The 23,356-nt window shown below is 33.8% G+C and overlaps 1 protein-coding gene across 1 annotated transcript in view; it reads right to left on the minus strand.

The window, feature by feature from the left end:
• Positions 1–249: 249 nt before the first annotated feature.
• Positions 250–23,356, minus strand: part of LOC124363453 (beta,beta-carotene 15,15'-dioxygenase-like) — a 46,075-nt gene continuing 22,968 nt past the window's right edge. Inside the window, exons 3-12 of the mRNA XM_046818702.1 lie at positions 16,257–16,397; positions 14,786–14,908; positions 11,473–11,617; positions 8,173–8,369; positions 7,335–7,448; positions 3,749–3,889; positions 3,602–3,712; positions 3,426–3,455; positions 1,444–1,647; positions 250–575 (exon numbers count right to left, since the gene is read on the minus strand). Coding sequence (XP_046674658.1) covers positions 309–575; positions 1,444–1,647; positions 3,426–3,455; positions 3,602–3,712; positions 3,749–3,889; positions 7,335–7,448; positions 8,173–8,369; positions 11,473–11,617; positions 14,786–14,908; positions 16,257–16,397 — 1,473 coding nt within the window. The 3' untranslated portion in view covers positions 250–308. The remainder of the gene's footprint in view (positions 576–1,443; positions 1,648–3,425; positions 3,456–3,601; positions 3,713–3,748; positions 3,890–7,334; positions 7,449–8,172; positions 8,370–11,472; positions 11,618–14,785; positions 14,909–16,256; positions 16,398–23,356) is intronic.

The raw sequence follows: 23,356 nt of genomic DNA on the forward strand, positions 1-23,356 counted from the left end.
AACTGGCTCAATGTTTTATCATAATGCAAATGTAATTTCATACCAATTAGAGGACATTATCCTAACTATTATGGTAAATCCTTGGGCAAACTTTCAGATGGGTCTTGAAGTTGATGAATGCAGTGTTAAATTATAAATACTGTTGGGAAATAACAATAATCACAGCAACAGAAACGCACCATGTTCTAATGGTTAGTTTCAAATTACATTCAATTTGAAGAAAACCACTAGGTAATAGATTGAGTTGAAGAAGTAATCACAATATTTATTATAAAATTAATAATTATACAGTTCTACTCTAAATCACATTATTTGTCAGAGATGAAGAGGCCGTGCATGAGGTTGGGAAGGTGGCAAGTGATGCTGGCTCTGCCGATCTCCTTCAGAGTGGCAGCGTCAAGGATAACAAGGGAATCATCGATGGCGGGGTCGGTGTTGGTGACCGGGACAAGTAATACCCCGTCTTCCTCTGACTGCCCCATGGGGTTCGGCACAAACTGGGGTTCCCCAGGGTATGATGTCACACTTTCTTTCCACACCTGCACTGATCCTGTGGCTGTATCCACCTTCACGAGCTGTGGAACAAATATGGTGGAAATAAAACAAACAATTTGACTTGAGAAACAATTTGTGAACTAGGGTTTTAGTATTTGTAAAGTGTGTAATTTAGTTCAATAATAAAATTATATACGGTATAAAAATACAAGTAAATAATTAGTGATCGTTCAAATCTTAGTGTGTTTAATAAAAATATATTTTACTATGAGAATGATTTTTCCATTTCAATTATAAAGAGGAAGAGGGTCTTGTACATCCCACCAGGGGTTACTTGGTAATCCTTAACTCATAGGCATATCTGGGATGATCAAATAAGGGGAGTTACCACTACTGGGAAGTCTGGTGATTTACCGTACCTCCCAGTCAAGCTTGAATCTGGGGATACTTCCCCGGAATATGTAAAAATATTAATAATATTAAATATTTGCAAATTTTACAGCCTTTAGGGAGTGTATTATTTTATTTTATGCCCTACAAAAGCAACCAGATGGAATCGTCATTCCAAAACATTACTAAGCACGAGTATTGTGTTGTACTATCTGAAATCTTTTATAGTTAAATTATTGAAACAAATAAAAGCTAAATTATGATAAATGGCTTGACTATGATTATGTGTTTAGTTTAATGCAAGTTAATATACCTTGAATATTTTTATCAATGGAAGGGGGGATTACAACCCCCAAAACCCTCCTTGGATACACTTGTGCCTTAAATCATACTATATTTGATGAAGCCATAATTAGCATTTTTGTTGCCATTTCTAATTTATTCATGCACTGTTTAATATCTTTGTTAATGGTACAACCATTTTTTCTGACTCTATATTTTTTGTAATAAGACTACTTTATCATTTTATTGCCAGTATTTATGACTGCAAAGACTAACCGAGTTACGAAGCGGTCCACAGTCAATCATGGCCGAGGCGTAAAAGTAACGATACTTGCGCCCTCGGTAGCAAGGGTTGATGCAGGGCTGTTCGTAACCTCGTTGCTCACTGAGAGTGTGCCCTGTCAGATGAACAGTGTCTTCTCTCCACTCTGCAGTAGCTGAAGACTTCACTGTCACTAAATTCTGGCCCTCTGTCAGCTCCTGTGAAAGTAACAGCAAACAAGCATTAGTTTACCCTAGACAAACTATGTAGTAATAAATTTTTCAGGAGTGAAAGATGTGAGAAATTACCAACCTTCACCATTGACATTTTTTATTTTATATACAAACTTAAATAAATATTTTTCATTTAGAATCTTTTGTGTATAAAAAGTATTAGAGTTGGGGGACTGTGTTTTGCACAATTGTTCCAGACGAGATGGTTATGCAGTGAGAACCGTTCTATTAAACGGTTCTACAGAACTGTCTGAATTCCATAGTTCTCCCTTCTCCCCAAAGCAGTTCTCTGTTTAATTCTGGTCATACGTTACAGGTTTGGTTCTTTGAAACTGATTTATGTCTATGAGAACGTTAACTACAACTATGGGAATCATCTGCGGCAATAGTTTGTTTTTTACTAAATTAACCTCTTACCAATATTTCATGGTGAATCAATGTATTTTTTTTTTAATGGAAAGGCAGTCGTAGGACTGACTGACAGAAGCTTATACTTCTTATAACGGGCTGTGGATATAAATCTTTGGAATAAACATTTTACAATCCTATAATTTGCAGCATTTTACATACCTCAAGTGGTTCACCTAGAGTAATCCATAAAAAATTAAAATTTCAATATTATAACAAATTAAATCAAATCCAATTTCAAAACATTTATGACAAAACGATGTTGCAAAAACATGTACAAGAAACGAAACAACAGTAATGGCACGGAACTAATAGTTAGTTGAAACTGTTGAGTTGAGTGTTGAGAACTGTGAAGAACCGTTATAAGACTAGTAGAAAGAAAAGAACTAGTTGCCATACACTGCTGCTGGTAGAACTTGCAGCAGCAAAATTGTGAATTCTATTAGTTGCCAGTTGACCTGTAATGGCTTGGTTGCTTTACTTTGAACAGTGGAACTGAGACAGTTCTACAAGAACTGCTAGTTCTTGAGAACGGTTCTGAAATGGAGCAGTTACCAGCACTTAATGATTCCAACACAACATGTCCGTTCTTTCTTACCCGTCACTAAAAAGTATAGATTACGGGAATTTACATGACATTGAAAAAATTTAATATGCTCACTGAATGGAATGATGTTAAGATTTAAGGAAGAACGATGAAACTCATTTCAAGCAGAGTTACTAAGATGTTGGAATATTAAATAACAAAATGCAAATTTTATACTGTATAATCTAAAAACTTTATGCAGAGAGTTTTATACCCTCAAATCTATCTTACTTATTACATAATTTTGCAAACCCTGAAATGCAGTTTGTATAATATATGGCTCCTGTATAAAGAATCTGACTTTATTTGGAACCATAGATTCAAAAAATAAAACAGTGACTCTTCAATTATCTAACCTAAAACTGTAGAGTTTAAAGTACTAACTTTGAAGTTCAAAGGTTAGTTTCGAACTGCTATTCCAAAAATATGGCATGATAGACTGGATACATGATGTTCCGAGGAATTGACTGTAAATCTACAAGTGATCTGAACATTTGGTAAATATTTGTTCATTTATGGAAATATACAAATCATTATGGAAACTTAATATTAATGGCCCTGTTAATTTAACAATTTGCTTCTTATAGTTTTTACCAGTACTCGATTTTTAGAACACTAGAAGAGGTGGAACTGGTGCCTCTTGCAGGAAATGGAGAGAATCTGAGATTCTTACTGAATTCAAGTTTCAATAAAGTGCATTATTACCACTTTTTATGACCTCTACACATACATTGCAGAGACAACCAATTTATTTATTTATAATACTGACCTGATTGGGTTGGAGCAATGGCAGGACAAACTGTTGGACACAACCACCATTTGTGATGTCAAACTTGTCTTGACGGACAACGTTGAGGAACATTTGTCAAATAGATCAGGTGTGTCATACTTGATCAGGTCTATGACCTGCTACAATGTGCATATTATATTAACTTAGATACTGACCTGATTAGGTTGGAGCAATGGTAGGACAAACTGTTGGACACAACCCCCATTTGTGATGTCAAACTTGTCAAATAGATCAGGTGTGTCATACTTGATCAGGTCTACGACCTGCTACAATGTGCATATTATATTAACTTAGATACTGACCTGATTAGGTTGGAGCAATGGCAGGACAAACTGTTGGACACAACCACCATTTGTGATGTCAAACTTGTCTTGACGGACAACGTTGAGGAACATCTTGTCAAATAGATCAGGTGTGTCATACTTGATCACGTCTACGACCAGCTACAATAAGACATAATAGATTTATTGGATGTGCAGTTTCATATAAAATACAGTATTTAACAAGACCTTTTCTGTCACAGGCCACAAGATTCTGGTAGTTTTAATTGCAGTGCTAAAACAAGTATATTTCATTTAAACTTTGGTTACTAAACCACCTGGTTTCCTAAAAGCTACAAGAATGTACATTAAAGTAACCAAGGAACATTATAACTAACTCCTGGCCTCTGTCAGTACCCTGATTTTTTGGAATATGCCAGACAATTTTTATAGAAAAGGTGATATACTTTTAATTTTTTCCACTTGTTTATAATTCACAAAATTTTTTCCTACTCAATCTATAAATCACAATGCTCCTGATAGTCAATGTCATTCAAATGAACTTTTGAAACAGTCTCATACAAACTAACAACATGTTTTCACTTAGGTCTTAGAATCCCCAATGCCATGAAAATACAATAATAGATTAAAAGGGCTTTTACAGTGAAATTATTAGTAGCATATTAATAGTGCAAGGGGGAATATTGTCTTAACTCTTCACGGACAAAAATGGTAGAACAAGCCACATTGTTAACAACTGAAAAGATCAGTTAGGGGGAGATTATCTTGATATCTGTGGGAAAGGAATTGGACTCTTAATAAATTATTTTTTTATTTATAAACAGCAAAAAATGAAGTAGTCGGATCCTTTTAAACTAATTGCAGCAATTAATGCTTCGTTTTTCAGTTTTAAAAAACCACACTCTACTTATCATTAATGAGAGATTTGAATTTTGATTAAATGAATGAGGAAAATCCAGAAGTTGGATGTTTCCTGAATTAGTAAATACTTTTCGAAATGTATAGTAGACTGTATACTACACATTTTTCATATAAGTCGAAATTTTCAATTGCACTGCAATCTTTCTCAACCAGTAGAGAACATTCTAGTTGCCTTCTCTTTGGGTTGCAGAGTCACTGTGCTCCAATGAAGTTCATTTGGGATGGAAGTCCTACTTCCTTAGGGATGCTAATTCACTTATTTCCTTTTTTTATAGACACTTATCACTGTGTAACTGGTGACGATGTATGACCTGCTGCTGAAGGGAGTGGTGGGAGGAACTTATCTCAGGTTAGGTTTGGAGGATTTCTTGATTTTGTTACTCATTGGGGTATGCAAACCAATCTCCAATCAAGAAATCCTCCAAACCTAATCCTGAGATAAGTCCCTCCCTCCACTCCCTTTAGCAGACTGAATGTTTCCATAGATACATAATACAGTCCTCATACGTGGTCACGAGTTACACAGTGATAAGTATCTAGAAAAAGTAAATAAGTGAATTGGCCTCCCTGCTTCCCACAGTCACTCTGCAATCCGAAGTGAACATACAACTAGAATGCTCTCTACCATTTCAGAAAGATTGCAGTGCAATCAAAAATTTGTAATTATGTGAAAAATGTGTACTTTTATATCTCCTTTTGAGCAGTTGACCCTAAAAGATAGTTTTCAAAGTAAGCCTGCTGATTTTTCTTTCCACTTGTAACCATCCCAGGCTTTCAGACTTAATTCAAACCATATTCTTAAAACCAAGTGACCTTTCAAGAAGCTATATTTGTTCAAAGGGATGGTTATAATAATATTCTCTCCAATCAAAAACAAATTACAAATAACTTTCTAAACGTTTTGCTTGAAATTTTAACCACATAAACCTTGGAAGTTACATGAACTGGAAGATACCTTCCTGTTACAGATACAACAAAAATCAACACAGGTCTATTTGCTGATATAAGATATGTTAACAAATCATCGACTAGGTAAGTTATAATTAGTTTATAATTAGTCTAGTTTAAGGGATTAATAGATATTAGATGTCAACATTTTTGGATAGATCTTTAATAGTATGTTTCTTATAGAATATATAGAACATTACTTGATATCTATGAAGTAGAATATATAAAGTAATTGATAAACACAAGGAAGGTATTTATCAATCAAAAATGGATTTTCAAAATCTGTTTCTATATTTTTAAAAGTAATATATTGTGATTTTTTATGTTTGTATGTGTCATTTGTTTAAGTAAGGACATTGAACAGACAAAGAAAATAGGATTAATAAAATTCAGACAAGAACTGACAGGAAGGATACCCATTGAACTAACACTCTTTAATGCATTAGACTAAATTAGCCAAACAGCTGATTCAGAAAACTGATGAAGCAATGGAAATGTGACACCCACATGTCTAGAGTTCTGACCAATCTGTTGAGTATGAAGAACAAGTGTTATTGACCTATGATAGAGCTATCATCAGAAAATGGTTGTCTTTTAATGCTTGGTCACCTTCATGATCTACAAAGTACTTAACGCTCCACTCATCACCTGACCACAACGACCTCCAGGTGTCTCTCATCAGAATCAAACAACTCCTTTTATGCCATAGTCAAACAAGGTTAAAGAAGAGGTTAAATGTAAGAAAGGACCGTACGGTCCTAATTTCGCCTCAATAAAGAAGTGTTTCTATTCTATTCTATTTTAAAAAGGTGTAAATTAAGCTCCAACCACTGTGTTACGTAAAGCAGTATCATGTAATGGTTTTTTATAAGAACATAATATTAGGATTTATGCTTACTTGGCAGCTGAAACTCAGACCATAAGTAAAAGTTGTACTCAAAAATTAAAAATGGCTCTAGTCAGAACCTGTTCCTCCTCAAAACCAGACTGGTCATAGTTATTTTTCCAATTGATTTTTAGACCTCCATTTGTAAATTTGGATTATGTCTATTTATAGTCACAAAATGACAACACGGAAAGCAAATTGTTAGCCCGGCTTGTGTTTCCAGACTGTTAAAGAGAAAGGTCTTTTAATTTTGTAATTTAAATCAGAGTTTTTTTATTCTATTTCTGAACATTTGCTAAGCATTGTAGCAATATTTAATCAAATAAATAATCATTTTCACACTTCAAGAATGTACTACTAGTAATACTTTTATGTCGAGGAAACTCATAGGGCCTTAATAATTTTCTATGGATTTTTGGGACCCTATGGAGCTTCAGAAGATTGAGTGACTGAGACATTTTGCCCCAGTGACCCCCCTCTTGGCAGCCCTGGGAAAACTTACAGGTAAGTATTATAAAATAAATGTTCCTATCCTGTCTTTGTGAGGTAAATTCTATTAATAGCATTAACCATCAAAAACCCGATTCCAATACTTAAGGTATACGTCAACGGTTTAATATAAGCCTATAGTATACAAAAATGCCTTGTAAATTGTCATAAAAATGAAATGATTTATTAGACAGAATTAGCCCATTTTTGCATAGTTTTTCTTATGTGTTTATGAATGTTCTATTTTGCTATAATCTTGTTCCTTTCATATTTTCTAGTATTACTCAATACCAAAAGTTTTCAGTGGAGATGTGAATAAATTTAGAGAAATTAAACTTATCATGAACTATGTGTAATATTTACCTGGTTGTCTTCTTCGTAGCAGTTGATGTGATGACACACAAAAAACGGTTTTGTTGAGATGTATTTCGTCGGTAGAACTTTTCCTGTCCTTTTGTCAATTATGTAAAAAGTATTCTAGAAAACAATTTATTATGTTACTTAAGATATGATTAAGTAACTTGAAATTCTATAATATAAGAAAGTAGCTACAAATTAGCTATGAAAACAACTGAAAATATTAAAATAAATAAATAATAAATAATTTATTAGTGGATAAAACAAATTATATTTTTCTTCATTTATGCATTTTCAAATGTTATAACAAATATTATTTTCATACCCATTGAAGGCTATACAAGAGTTGAAATAAACCTAGAGTAGTCATTTTAAATGAAATAAACAAGTAAGTGTTAAAGCAGTTCTCCATTAATACTTTTTTTTAATTAGACGTTATTTCATAAAGTTATGCTTTATCCAACGGTCAAATACATTTCTTTACAGTTGATTTGATTATTAAAGTTATTCTCAGTCAATACTTTTAGAAAATGTCTTAACCACGCACTGTTTAAAATTTTTGTTGTATGTTATCTTCCCAACACCTTTTGCAATGTTTACTTCATGAACCAATCATTTGATTCAATATCAATTTCACCCAAGCAACATGTTTTAATAATTTTTTGATCAATTTCTATACACAATACAGTAATCAAAATTGTATAGATGCCGTTAAAAACTGTGAACATTTTGAAATACTTGGATTTCTCAAACAATAGTAATTTACTACAATAATGAATTGCCAACTATAATCACCCAGCATATAAGTAAAGAACATGTGGTATACTAGTTCATCTTGTCATACCAGAAGATGAGGCTGCCACTCCATACATTCATGGAGACAGCGGCCCTTGACAGTGGCGGAGATTAGCTTCAGCATGTTCAGGATCAGAGGTTGCTCAATAAACACTATGTAGTTGTCTGATGCTGCAAAACTATGGTAGACACTGGGCCCTTTGTTGTTAGGGCTGAAAGTGCACAAAGCTTTGGCCTTTTTGAACGCTGAAACAAGGTTCAGCTATTTTAGTATTTTCATTTTATCCATGAGGTAGTTGTGTCTTTTTGAAAATCTAACACATGATTTGTGTGGTATGGTAATATGAAATCATACAATATAAGAGTTTGACATTTGTATCCTTGAAAAATATATTGTATATGTCAAATCTATGTATAATTGCATGTAAGCAATTTCATTTTATTCTATGCACTGCACCCAAAAAGAGTATTTAAAAATGTGTCAGCTCAAGAAACTGCTTACACTCATAACATTCAAAGTGAGATGATAAATACTAATAACAAGATGTGATTTAAGTTAAAGTATAAATTATCATGAATAATAATAATAAACAAAAAAATCCCACAGTACATAATTAATAGGAATGAGTAACAACAACAGATAACAAGTTATGTAATCTAATGCTGATTTGAATTCAAGATGCAATAAAAGAGAACAAAATTTATTAGACCTATATAACAGTTTAATGAAGTATTGACATATACAATCAGTTTATACATGAGAGAAGTTTAAGCTAACCCTTTAAGGTTTTCACTCTTCCCTTGTTAGTTCTTCCACCGCATAATTTTCTGGTGGAATCCATGGTTTATAGCTTAATCCTGACATAATACCTTGAGAGTCCAAACAATGACGTACATAATAAAAGGTATTAGAGATTCCTAATAAATAAATGCAAAGTCAGTATGGTTTTGAGAAGTTTATCTAAAATGGACCAACAATAAAAAATGCCCACCCCTGTTTCCTGTTTTACCACCATCTTATTTCTGGTGTGACAATCGCCACTTATATATCGCCTCTGGTCTGTTCTCAGTGGCTGTTCTTTCAGTGCAGTCGTATTGTGACCTGCATTCTTTAGTTCAGTTTTAATAATTAATATTTTGTTATTATTAATTGTATGTTTTAGAGATAATTTGCATGTGTTTGTGTCAACTACACAACATGGTACTTAGGATTCTTGACTTATGCATGTCACAATGATCCATATGACTGTAGTTATGTTAGGTTAGTTATTCACATGAGGAAGATATCAGACTGCAGATCTCAAAATGTAATGTTACTGATTTCTTGTATCACTGAATAGTGGCAAATGTCCAGAAAAATCCTGTTTATTTCACGATAAAGTGCATTGTTAAGTGAGGGATCCACAAATGATAGAATTCCCAAATTCTTGTCTTTCCCATGGCATTGAATTTCCAGCCTTAACATTTTTCCCAGTAATAATTTCAGAGAAAGTTATAGTCATGAAGAGCTCAAAAAGAACTCATTGAATCGTTTCAACATGAAAACGAAGTCTACAAAATATGAGTGTACCCAGTGTAAGTGTAGATGAGGAGGTTTCTCATTATCTTCTCAGATGCACAACTGAGTGCACTACAATATCTTGCACATAACTCAAAACACTGCAGAGCAACCAATCTTTAGCATGATAATTTTGAATATTTTATAATTTTGGTTAGGATGGCAAGGATGCCTCTTTGAGATAGGCCTAATTATCATGGTCCATGATAAAATGACCTTGAATTTATTGTGAAAGTAAATATGAAAATACAAGTTTTTTATCTTCACAATTAACTGCATTTATCATGATGTATTATGTACATAGTCTTACATTTCACAATTTTGTTTATAATAATTCCAAAATCTAAAAAGATAATTAAGTTTTGGGTCTAATAAATTGTCTGATTTAAAATGACCTTTAAAATTATATATAATATTACATATGTTTATACTTAAAGAATCTCGAGAATTTACCCAAGACCTACAGATTTTAGCAAAATCTGTGCTTAAGACTTCATGAAAACATTATAAAACGTTCCCAAGGAGTACTTTTTGGGGAAACCATTTATTATTCAAGAATAATCTATTCTTTTAACAGATTTCAGACACCTTAAATGAAACACCCTGTATACATGTTACTTATCAGTGAGTACACCATTAAATGATTAACAATGAATGAGAATAAAAGACAACACCAAGATATTTCTAGCATTATCTGGTGTCAGTAACAGATTGTAGACACCACCTCCGCAGCATGTATCTCAATTATATCATCTACCGAAGCACATCTGAGATAAATTATAACGTTATATATTGTGAGTAATCCCCAACATGTCTTGTTATGGAAGTTAGGTAACTCATAAAGAAATGTCACGTCATAATTATTATAGTAAAGGCAAAAAAACACACACAATGGACAGTTACATCAGTCCAGTTGTTAGGAAGTGGGACTAAAGTCCTGAAAGTACTCTAGTTATATTGCTTTCTTATGTTATACTCTATAATGCAGTCTTGTACTAAAAGAGATCAGAAGGATGCAATAGCAGATCCAGAAGAGAGGGGCTCCCATAGCCCCCTCCTGATCTTGAAAAAATTTCACTCTCATATTGTAACCATAAAAAATCAAATTAACTAAGCCTTGAGATGAGTAAATCTCTTTCTAAAAATTGTATTTTGTTCTATTGAAATGTAAATCGCCTGTTATAGTAAAGATAATGGTAAACTAAAACCAAGGTTGCCTCTCTGAAAATCAATACCACCCTTGGAAGGATATAACTGTTAATTACACCCAGCAGGGATCACTTCTGGTTGGTTTATACCTTCCAGTTGAACCTACCACTGGGCACAGCAAGAACCGATCTGTCACTTAAATCTGGGCAATATTACATATGTCCAGGAGCGACACATCGCTAACCGCAAATGTCGAGATTCTTGTGTGCAAGGGCAATTTGATAGGTCTAGTCTACTGTGGGAGATGACTGTTGGAGTTGGTGAGGCTTGTTCACTAACCTCAAAGGTTCTTGCAGACTCAACATAAAGGTGTGCCACCCCCTGCCTACTTTGACTGGAGAGGCTGGTTCAGAGCTGGCATCCCCTTCTTTCGAGGGGACATGACTTGAGATTAGTGCCCTAAATTCTTCCTCACGGATCTCGACTTTAATTACAAAAGGTACTTTAGTTAAGTTCCTAGTGATAATCAATGTGGAATAGTCTCATTCATCGTAATCCCAATTCAGTCCAGACCATAGAACATGACTGAGACATTCACTTTGACTTAACCATCCAAGATTCTTCTTAAAACAGTCAACTTACGATTCTTGCTGTCACTGGCTGGCACTTTGATGACAGTGTAGCTGGCACTTGTGAATATCTCAGTTGCGAAGGTGTACATGTCTCCTCGGGAATCAGTCAGGAAATGGCTGCTGATAAGTGTAGCTCCCACTTTACTCAGATCTATCTGTGGACAGACATTGTCAGTGTTGATGATAAAGTGGTATTTGTCTCTTCCGCTCTCAATGTTTTTGTAAAACTAGGCATGGATCAGTTTCTGTTTCCACGGCCCAGTCTTATCTACATTTTGGCCTATTTGCACATTTTAGCCAGTGGGTTTACAAACTATGTTGATCTTAGTTGTGAAGCAATTTTTCGTGATGATTGGAGACAATGTAGATTGGTGCAATATGCTAAGCCATTGTGTTGGCTACCCAGGTCAACCCCAATGCTCTGTTTTGTTAATCTGATTGTGTTAATTGCCCTGTTACAGGCAAATAATATAGAAATTTGGAAGTACCCTCTTAGGGAATGTGGATTACTATGCTGACTGCTTCTCTTTTAAACTTGCCAATATCTGATGCCTGTAATGAGTTTAAATATCTATTTGTAAGAAGTTTTACACACACACACATACACACTCACTGTATGTATATATATATATATATATATATATATATATATATATATATATATATATATATATAAAGAAATTTGTGCTCAGGAAGGCCTAAAGTCTGGATTTACAATTGACGTCAAGCAAAAAGTCTATGGTTGCAGGAACGTGGTGAATTTATAAATTAGCTTTTTAATTAGACCATTCTTGATAGATCATTTCTCTTGATCTACAGATCTCTTGTTCAGGAATCAGCTTAAGACCTGGAAACATGTCAGATCAATCTATACCTCCTTTCCTTTATTGGTTGGTGGACATTAGTCCCACATTGGCACAACCATTCCTAGATATGTTCCACACTTTTTATTTCTATCAATGTCATATACTAGACCCCATACTTTGCTATTTGTTGTTTGTTGCCAATATTTCAAGCTATATGTGGATGTCACACAGATTTCAGACAAAGATTTATTAAATTATATTTTGGTGCAGATGGCTTAGCAGACTGCATTAGTAAGTTTTTCTTACTGTCCAGGCAGTGTTGTGTTAGCTGAGACATTGTTTTTCTCTTGCTAATCTCTGTATAAATAATGTGTGGAGAAGATGTAAATACACATGAGAAATTGTTTTAGAGCATATATGAGCAGAGCAATGTACATGTGCTTGTGTGTGTTATTACAAATCGCAAAAATACCTTTTAGAATTGTGATGGCAGAATGTTGGAGTCTATCTGAAAGACAAACATCATTTGTCATTCTAGCTGTTTTTTGGGTTTAGTGAAGGTATGATTTGTTTTCCTTCTGGCCGGTGGTATGTGAGGAGGTCCTCATTAGTTAGATCCTTCTCCCATCTGTACTTGGACTTCATGGTAAAATTCATATTTCATACATAGAAGAGAGTATGATTCTCATAATCCAGATTCCATGAATCAAGTCTGTGGAAGTGTCAAATTCAGACACTGCACATTCACAGGTTATAAGCATAGTATAAGTGGCAGAGAGCAAACTGCTCAGGGTCGGAATTCCTAATTTCTAAAATTCCAATCTTTTTAAAATCTCAAGTTGAGAAAAGTTATTTATCATATTTAACTCAGAGAGAAAATAAAGGTCCGGAGCTTTTCACAGTTTGACAGACTATTTTAAACTCAGTGGGAGTCTGGATACTACTGTCTCAACAGCTTACATTATAACTCATTACCTTTGAAAAATTAAATTATACTTCATACAAAAAGTAGTGGGCCAGGTGTCAGCTAAGCGTATTGCTCTGGGACTGACTAAATATTTCTTCTCTCTATGTCTTTTCACATAATATCTCAAGAACAAAATTGACTTGAAATTTTGCATGAAGCTTATTTTCTATATAAGCAACATCTAGTTTGATGACGGTGCATTATCCCTGATTTGGCTGAGCATTGGTGAAGCTTAGTACAAGATATCTTGAACGGATTGAGCCATAGACTTGAAAATTTGTGTTTTTTGCTACAACTCAGTGGATTGGAAAAATTCTTCTGTCTGTCCATCTTCCTCAGGATATATCAAGAACAAATTGATCTCAAGTCTTGAAACATTGCATAAAACTTCATTATCTGCATAGGCAAGATCGAGTTTGATAATGGAGCATATCGTATACAATGGAATTGGTTGAGCATTAGTGAAGCCTAATTGTCTGCAGAATATGTCAAGAAGGAATTTAATTATAGATTTGAAGCATGTTCGTCTATGGAGTTCTGTTGAGCGTTACCAAAGTCTCCCATCTAGGGGCCTAGTTATCTATTATTCCTGACAATAGACAATAGACAATAGACAAATATTTATTGTACAATACGTTTTCTGGTATCACAATGTAATAAAAACTGGTACATAGTCAATGATTAAAAACTACATAACTAAACTTATTCTAAAACATTATTTTCATACTTATAAAAAATAACTTTTGACACATTGATCTATAAAACATAAAAAAGAAACATTGAATAAATCTAAGGCTAAACCTATTGTAGATCTTTTGAAGATATATTTTAACTATTCGTTATCATCATAAACCATCTTCAAAGAATTCATTTATACTATAATATGTTTTTTGACAAAGTACTTCTTTTAATTTTTTTAGTAAATGTAGATAAGGGAAGTTTTTTATATGTACATTTATATCTGTCTGTATATCTGTATACCTGTATATCTGTCTGTTTGTCTGCATGATGGCTCAAGAGCAAATTGAGCTATAGCCTTGAAGTTTTGCATGAACATTTATTTCTAGATAGGGAAGATGAAGTTTGATGATGGTTCATGTCATTACAAGAATTATACCTCATTATATCCTTAGCGAAGCCTGTTATGTAACATTTGGTTTAGCGTAGTTGTACTTTGTTAGTAAGTGAATTTTCCCAGGAGGACCTGATAGGTTGTTTTCGGCGGTTTGTTGAACTGCTGAAGTTGTAGACTGGTAGGCCTCATGGTGTTCCTTCCGGGGTGCGCAAAAAGCCCTTGAGGCTTAAGTGCATGGCAGTAGGCCGCCCCAAGGGAAAAAAGAAAAAAAAAAAAAAAAAAAAAAAAAAAGAATGTGATAAGTCTATTTAAGTATTGAGAACAGAATGATACAGAATAACTATTTAGTTATACTTACTAGTTTAGGAGTATCTATTTTTAATTCACTAAAAAGATTGGTATAGTTAACCTCTAATCATTTAACTGATACAACAACAGATTAAATTCAATACAAGTTTTTATGTTGTAGTATTACCTTATCCAGTGTTTCAAGAGTTTTGGGATTGATCTGCCGAATATTCGCAGACTCAGAACTTACAAACACTTGACCGTTGAATGTGAAGATGTTAACAGCACAGTTGTCTGTTAGTTCTGGGATCTAGAAAAAAACCAACCATAGCTAAGATGTTCTTTTTAAAATAAATTTCATTAGTAACTATAAAGAGATATTGATATTATTAAACCTTACATGACCATCAGCAATAGATATCTTTAGCTAAATGTCCTTAGATACATACATGACACTGCATCTGGTTTACAGTGGGCTAATATCTATTCCTATTTATTAAAGTAACACTGATCTTATAACTGATGAATCATTATTGTCTATTTTATTTTATTAATTGGATGAGCAATTGAAATTCAAAAATAGAATTAATCTTGTTTTGGTATTTTTGTATTTATTTTAACAACCGGAGTATGGAATAAATCGAAATTTAAATAAACAAGGTTGGTTTTACCCAAAGAAAAACATTTAACTGTTTATTTAGAGAAAGTTGGGTTGCTGTTGTATAGTTTAAAATCGTTTAGGGCTTTTGGAGGGATTCTATCCCCCTCATTCCCCTTTAGTTACGCCACTGAACCAAACAGATTGTGGGTAATAATCTGTACAGTATAGGGACTTATACTGAAAATATCAATCTACCTGAAGTATAGAAAACTAAATAGTACCTGTTTTATATATTTAGACACAGAACACGATATTTTATTACCGTCCAACATTGATGTCTTTATTGTTTTATAAACATTTTTGAATACATACATAAAATCTAAAGCTCCTGAAAGTTATAATTACTTTCATTACATAATCACAAAGAAAACTAATTAGTTTAACGTAATAAGTTTTTCAAATTGCAACTATGCTGTTTAATACAATGGTACCAAAATTGAGAAATCTCAATTTGGTTTTTGTAGAAAATCACTGTTAAAATAAATGTTTAAATATTTAAACAGGAATTTCAAGGTTATTTAATAATGTGAATTTACAAATTTCACACCATACATTGTAGGATTTATCATAAAAAAGTGGAGAAAACTGATCACCAATTTTATGCCATAGTATACCAATTTTGAAAACAATATCTTTTAGGTGAACAAGTACTCTGGCGATTCAAAAGTAGGTTGGAGGGATTGTGTCAAGCTCTATGCTGCAGCTCCGGCTATGAGATACTTTGTAGTCATAATTTATACAGAAAATATAGGTGTAATAAAAAGCAATTTGATTATTTTTGAGGATGTATATAGCGTTATGAGGATTTTCTTGCAAAACTTTACTGAGATAGAAGTAAAACAACAATCTCTATATTGTACAGTAAAATATACCCATAAATTTACAACATGTACTCGTACAAATGCCTGGATTATTCTCGTCAATAATACTTCAAAAGTAAATTCACTATAGCTATAATTAGATTTTACATTCTTACAAGCTTAGCATATATACTTACAACAGAACATATAACTCTAGAAAATATACTTTTGGTAACGTCAGAATGTGCCTTTGTGCCGAACTCTGTGTAGACCGGCCTCTTGGCCGCCATTGCCTTCTTGTAAGCATCGGATTGCAGGTACTTTTTTATAAATGTGACCTGAAACAGCAATTTTGAATTACAGTATTAACATAATATTATAAAGATTTTTTTATTGTAAAAATTTTAAAAAATATTATTAATCACTAGCAGTTCTTGTAGTTAGCACCATGTTTTGTTCAGGATAGAATAATGGAGAAAATGTGTGATTACAATTTATCATGGTAATGACATTGGACTAAATTCATTATGAACTGTAGACACACTTCTTACTTTCTTATTAGCTTTAAAATACAAAACAACAGTCGTGGATCTAGAATTTGAATTTAGGGTAAGAGTAGTATGTTCATTATATCTTTATTGAGAGGGAGTGGTTGACCATATTTTGTTACATTATTTTGTTCATGGTGTTTAGAACGTGTAGACTGAGTGGTTAAAAGTATTTCACAAAACAGTTTGTTTTATCGTTTTAGTTCTCTTTGTGATCTACTCAGTAATGTGCATGTTTGTCATACGATTGTAATAGTAATTTCTAAGTGTTAATTCTTAATATGAGTATGCTAGGTTATACATTCATAACAAGCAGAAAGTTGGTTCTGACTATGTAATGTTCCACTCATAGTTACTACTACTCTGTCTAAAGTTTTCTAAAGGGAGTATGGACTTAAGCAACCAAAAGGTAACACGCCTAACTAAATATTTAGACGGGAGTGGTGGTTTAAACTGAAAGAGCAATCATTTTTCTAGTTTATACAATACACCTACCCATGGGCGTCATTTCAGCTTTTTAACTGGGGTGGCAAGATCTACTGGGGGGTATGGAATACCCCCCAGGTGGAGGGGGGGTCCGGGGCCCTCCCCCGGAAAATTGTAAGAAACTGGCTTTAAATTTGTTAGTATTTTAAGCTTTTTCAAGCTATTTTTACAAAAATTTTACTGCTAACAACTTAGCCTAAAACAATAATTTTTAATGAATTGAGTTATTAACTAAACCACAAGGTCCACAAGTGAGGTAATTATTGTTCACACACAACTCAAAAGTGTGCCCAATTTTAATTTATGTGTGCCCAGCCCGTTTGTTTTTTATAAAAGGAAAAATCAAGTAAACATGATCAAACAAATTTCACTTTATTCTATGTAACCAGACTGCATCCACAAGTTAGTTTTAAACAAAATGAAGCCTTCTCTTCTGGCTTGAATTGAAGTCATCAATTACTTTTGAAATGTCTATTTCTACACTCCTTTCAATAGCCAAAAGGGCTAACGAAGACAACCTCTCCTGGCCAATAGAGTTTCTAGTATATGTCTTTAACCGCCGTAAGCATGAAAAGGATCTCTCACACGATGCCGAGTTCATTGGAATTGTATAGTACAAACGAAAAAGTTCAAAAAGCATAGGGAACACACTTTTCAAAGATGTTTGTACAAAAACGTCAGCTCTTTCTTGGATACTTTTGCTTCTTGATTCCTCCGTTCTGTTAAAACAGTTTAGTTCAGACAGAAGAATGTCATAGTCTAAACTATAGTATTTACACACATACTGTACACTGGCTGTGTCTATATCACTTCCACCTAGAACTTTGCTTAAGTGGTTAAGTACATCTAGGTTGTTTTCTTGAAGCCTGGCCTCTATCTCCTCGCTTAGGATATCAATAACTGGCCAGAGGATTGAAACTTTGTAGTACTGTTGTACAGATTCAAATGGAGCTTTACTCCCACCCCCGATTTTTGAGGGAATTTTGCCCTTTCTTGGCAACTCGGCAGCTCTAAACCCGCACGTGTCAGCAATTTCTGTGCAGTGATTGAACAACTTGGTGAAAAACTCATCTGTTCTGAAGGATTGCAAAACTTCAAGTGTGCTGTTTTTTACAGATTTCACAACTTCATAGGTCACACTGCTTGACTGAAGGGTCTTTGACAGTATGTCACATTGTGTTAGAACTCTCCTGAGTAATAGAAGGTCAAATACAAAGTTGAAGTCCTCCATATTTTTCAACAAAGCATTGGCTTGTCCACCACTGTCAGGGTCTGTTTCAGAAATCTCTCGTAGTGTCGTAAGAGTGGCATCAAAATTATCTAACAAAGAACGCACTGCTTCGACACGGCAAGCCCATCTGGTATCACTCAAAGACTTCAATGTTGCTGTTCCACCACTAAAGCTTTTTGCACTTTTTTGAATGTTTTCAAAAACAGCATGTCTTTTAGTTGATTTCTCAATGAAGTTGTAAAGACTTTGAAGCACAAAGAAGGTGTTTCTTATTGAATTCACGCTTGTGCAACAGCTTACAATGCACAAGTTCAATATATGTGCATTGCAGTGAATGTACATTGCCATGGGGGCTTCTTGTATAATTCTAGCTGCCACTCCTTTGTAGGGACCCCTCATGTTCGAAGCCCCATCATAGCACTGAGCACGCAGATGTTTAATATTCAAGTCCAGTGAAATCAAAACGTCCTTAAGTACATTTGCCAGTGTATCGCCATCAGTTCTTCTAGCACGGTAAAACCCCACAAACGACTCATGAACTTCTAGTTTATCATTAACATGTCTCAAGACAATAGCTACTTGCTCGTGCTTTGCTATGTCTTGGGTCTCATCAGCTATAATGGCAAAAACATTTGCATCTTTAACTTCTTTGGCAATGTGCAACTTAATTTGTTCCCCAATTATGGACAGAAGCTCATTCTGGAAAGTCGCTGAAGTATATTGAAAATTTTTGCGATGCTCTACAAAGAATTTGTTTACTAAACTATTATCTTTGGAACGAAGCCTCATCAGCTCCAAAAAGTTTCCTCTGTTTTTTGAATCTGTAGATTCGTCATGACCTCTTAGAGCAATAGATTGTCTCCCACAAAATATCAGGGATTCACACAAAGCCTCTAAGTACAATCTGTTTTCTTGTACTTCTTCTGAATACTTTTGATTTACTTTTTCAATAACAGTGCCACTTTTGTCAGCTTCTCTTAAAGAACTGAGTTTAGTGTTACTACTTCGATGCGAGTTACTCTTTTCATGATTCTCAAATACTTTTACAGCTTTCTTCCATTTGGAAAACCCACTGAGTGTAAATACATTTTCTGCATTTTTTTCTTCTGGGCTGTAAAACGAACGGCAGGCAAAACAGAACGCTTTGTCAGTTAGAGGACTGTATTCCAGCCAAGGATACAGTTTATACCACTCTGGCCTAAATTTCCTACCATCCGTTTTAGGGAAATTTAATTCTCGTGGTTGGAATGAGCCTTCCCTAAAAAACGCCTTAGCCAAACCTGGGCCATGAGCAGGATCACGTTTATTAATTACAGTGATTGTCAATTGGTCAGATGAACTAGAGGAACAGCTAGGACTCTGCACTTCATCTGTAGGAGTAGTTGTGGTATCTTCATTTGTAGTTGTGGTTGTTAACTGAGCCGATGACGAATCTAAAACGTCTACTACAGCCGGTTCTGGTTCATGTTCCAAAACAACTCCTTCTGGTAGTTCATCTTCTAACCGTTTCTTTTTGTTTGCTGGGCCTGAGCTAAAGTAGGACAGCAACGAACTCTGCCCTTTTTTGTTCTTCTGAGCCTGAAAAAACCCCATTAAGAATAGCAAAAGAACATTTAAATAATGGCAAAATGCTACTAGAACACAGAGTCCTAAACCTAAAATTAATACAAGTCTAATATAACATGCATAGGCTTTGCACAATTTTTTTGATTTTGGGCGCTATTGTGTGTGACACTATTTCTCATCTCTTTGTTTTGACATCGTACCATTTGATAGGGGATTGAAAGGGCAACAAAAAAGATGCCCTGACATTTGACTTCAAGTTTATGGTTTTCATACAATTTAGGTTAAGAAATTTTAAATGGCAATCATTTTGAAACTAATGATTGAATTAAATTGGTAATTCTTCTGAATATGGATATTGTATTAGATAAAAACCATGCCAAGTTTGAGTTAAATCGGTCAAAACATTCTCGAGATATAAATAAAAATTTAATAAAACAAAATGGTAGATATCTCAAAAACGGTGTTTTTAAGAAAACCATTATTCTTCATTTTTACTTTATTTTGATTTATCTACCAAAGTTTTGTTTTGTAATTTTGGGAAATTTTGTGTAAAATTTGTATCGGAATAAACACAGCCTAACAGCCAATGAGTAAAACAGTCATACTTTTTATTTGCATACTGTAAACTGTACTTAAGAAGCTGTAGGCGTACACGAAAACCCAAGTCTGCCTACATTACCAGGTTTCGAAATAGTTTAAAATTTGCTATTAATCTGGTATTTTTATTACACATAATCTTTTTTTGCCTAAAGATAAAGTTCATTTAGTGCCTTACTCTACGAGTTGATTGTAAAACATGTATTTTAAATAATTGCAAGACCATAAAAGATCTGGATGTTTACTAATTATTTTGTATGACCTTTTTAGTCATTGGCTCTTCGACACAAACGTCTGCAGCCTGACAGCCACGGCATTGCAAAAACAGCTGTCAAACACAGGAAGGCGGGAGTTATTAAAATGACAGTAACATAACCTAATTAGAGGTATAAGCTGAAATTACTTAATTTCAGGTGATTGGATGGTATCGTTGTTATTTTTACATATATAGGTTAAAGTAGTGTTGCGTTAAATGTGAGGTTATATGACATCGGTAAAAGCATTTAGGTGGCCAAACAAACAAAAATAAACCTAGTATTCCATACCGTACTATAAAACAAGCTACTTCCCTTATATATGCAAAAACTTCTCCTATACCAACCAATTACACCTATAAAATGTTTAAACAACTAAAACCATAACCGTAACAATGCAGAACTAACTGGCAGAACTAATAAAGTTAGAAGTTGAGGTTATGTTTTTTGGGGGCCATTTATTGAAATCTAGTCAGTAAAAAGATTTTCTATTTTTCAGCATTAGGCCTAGTTGGATGTAAACAAAGATGGGGAAACTCCAGAAACTGACCAACACCTAAGTTTAACCTACGAAATAAGAAATAACTGAACTAAACTTACCATCTCTTAGTCCATGCAATCATACGACGGTTCACTTGAAATGTAATTCACATCGTACTGCAACTGCACTAATCGAATACATCTACTGAGGAGTAAGGTTTTTTTTTTTTTTTTTTTTTTTTTTCTCTCTCTTCGGCTTTGGACTGACCATGAAGCCACGAAGTACACTGACTATGTTAATAATTAACAGTCTTTTCTAAAACAATGAATTACTTATAATCACAATATTGTGGTTGCCGATCTTATTTGTTTATAATTATTTGATTATTGTGTTAGTGGGGTTAACATTTATGTCTACAAGTGTTATGGTTAGTTTCAAAGAAGGATTTGGGAAAAATTCTAAGATGGATTTTATATAGGATAATTTTTGCATAGGTGTTTTGGGTGTCTTCTCGCCTGGGACCTGTCAGGCATTTCTAAACCGAAAGGTAGGCCACGGTTATAAGAACCCTGGGTGATGCAACAATTATGTCTGAGGTGTATATGTTTTTGTGTTGCTAACTTATATTTTAATTTGAGTAGATTAATGAATTTAATAATTTCGCTGTAAATATCTAGATCGTTTGTACGTAGTACATCAATTAAATTTTATGGGCGATTACTGAATTGTTTCTTAATATTGATGAACGTTTGGTCTCTAGCATAACTGTACATTGGGCATCCTAGAATTAAGTGATCTAATGTCTCTTCTACTCCTAATGTACATTTAAGACACAAGGGAGTGGAAATATAATTTCATCCAGTGTAGTCGGCTATTGTTTCTGGCATGACCAAATCTCAGTCTGCATATATTAATTATGTCGTGTCTCTTAATTCCTAACATTTCTGAACCATGATTGTTTCGGAGGAATTTGTTCTATGGACTTATACCATATACCTGATGTACTTGCGTTAAAAAGTTCTTTGAATTGGTCTAATACTACATTGCAAGTTATTTTTCTTATGGTCTGTTGATGGAATATTAATGTTATCTAAGTTATCTCCATCCAATATAGCCTCCTTTGCTAATTTGTCTGCGTATTCATTCTGCGAAATACCACAGTGTCCTGGAACCCAGTGGATCACAAAATGTTTGCCTTTAGCTAATATTTCATGTAAAAGGCTGAGGATTATGTTATCTGTATCCGGAAAACCTTGATTTGCTTTTTTAATTGCCTGATCGCTGATTGAGAATCTGTATAAATATCTATACTATTATATGCAGTATTGTTTATATACTCTATTGACTTCATAATTGCGATTAGTTCAGCCGTATAATTCGATACATATTTATTTAACTTAAACTTTACACTGGTATTCAAATCGGGTATGTAGAAGGCAGCGCCTACGCCTTCTTTGGTCTTTGACCCATCAGTGAATATTTTAATACTTTCCTTGTTAGTCTCAAGATGTTGTTTACTTGCATTTGAGGTTAACTTATAATTTTTTAGAAAGTGTTGTTTTAATACTGTCATAATTATTTCCCTTTTTACTTATACTATTATTATAATCTACTGAATCAATACACGTGAGGTTTATATGGGTCATAACTAAAGGTTTTTCAAAGTCATTTTGGGTTTTATATTCCAAATTGGTATCAAAATTTGGATTGTATTTGCTTATTCTATCCTACCGATTTTATAATTTGTGGAAGCTTTTTATTCCTCCAGTATGTAAAGTTGGAAGTTAAACAACTTCAAGTACATTATTTTATAGAAAGGTAGGATGATTTTTTTCCTGTACAAATCTTGTATATCAATCTATCTGTTAGCATATTTCTTCTCATTTCCAGTGGGGCTATTTTACATTCTGCTTGTAAGGCAATAATTGGCGTGCTTTTCATAGCTCCTATTGCGGTTCTTAAAGCTAGATTCTGAATTAAATCTAATTTACGAAGGTCTTTTTTGGAGCATTACTATATACAAAACAACAATAATCTAATCTGGACCTTATAAGGCCATTGTATATCTGTAGGGCCAAATCAGGGTGAATTCCTTTTTGTACCACAGGCCATAAATTTTAATTATTATCAATAT

This window comes from Homalodisca vitripennis, chromosome 5 (genome assembly GCF_021130785.1).
Source record: "Homalodisca vitripennis isolate AUS2020 chromosome 5, UT_GWSS_2.1, whole genome shotgun sequence".
Lineage (NCBI taxonomy): Eukaryota > Metazoa > Arthropoda > Insecta > Hemiptera > Cicadellidae > Homalodisca > Homalodisca vitripennis.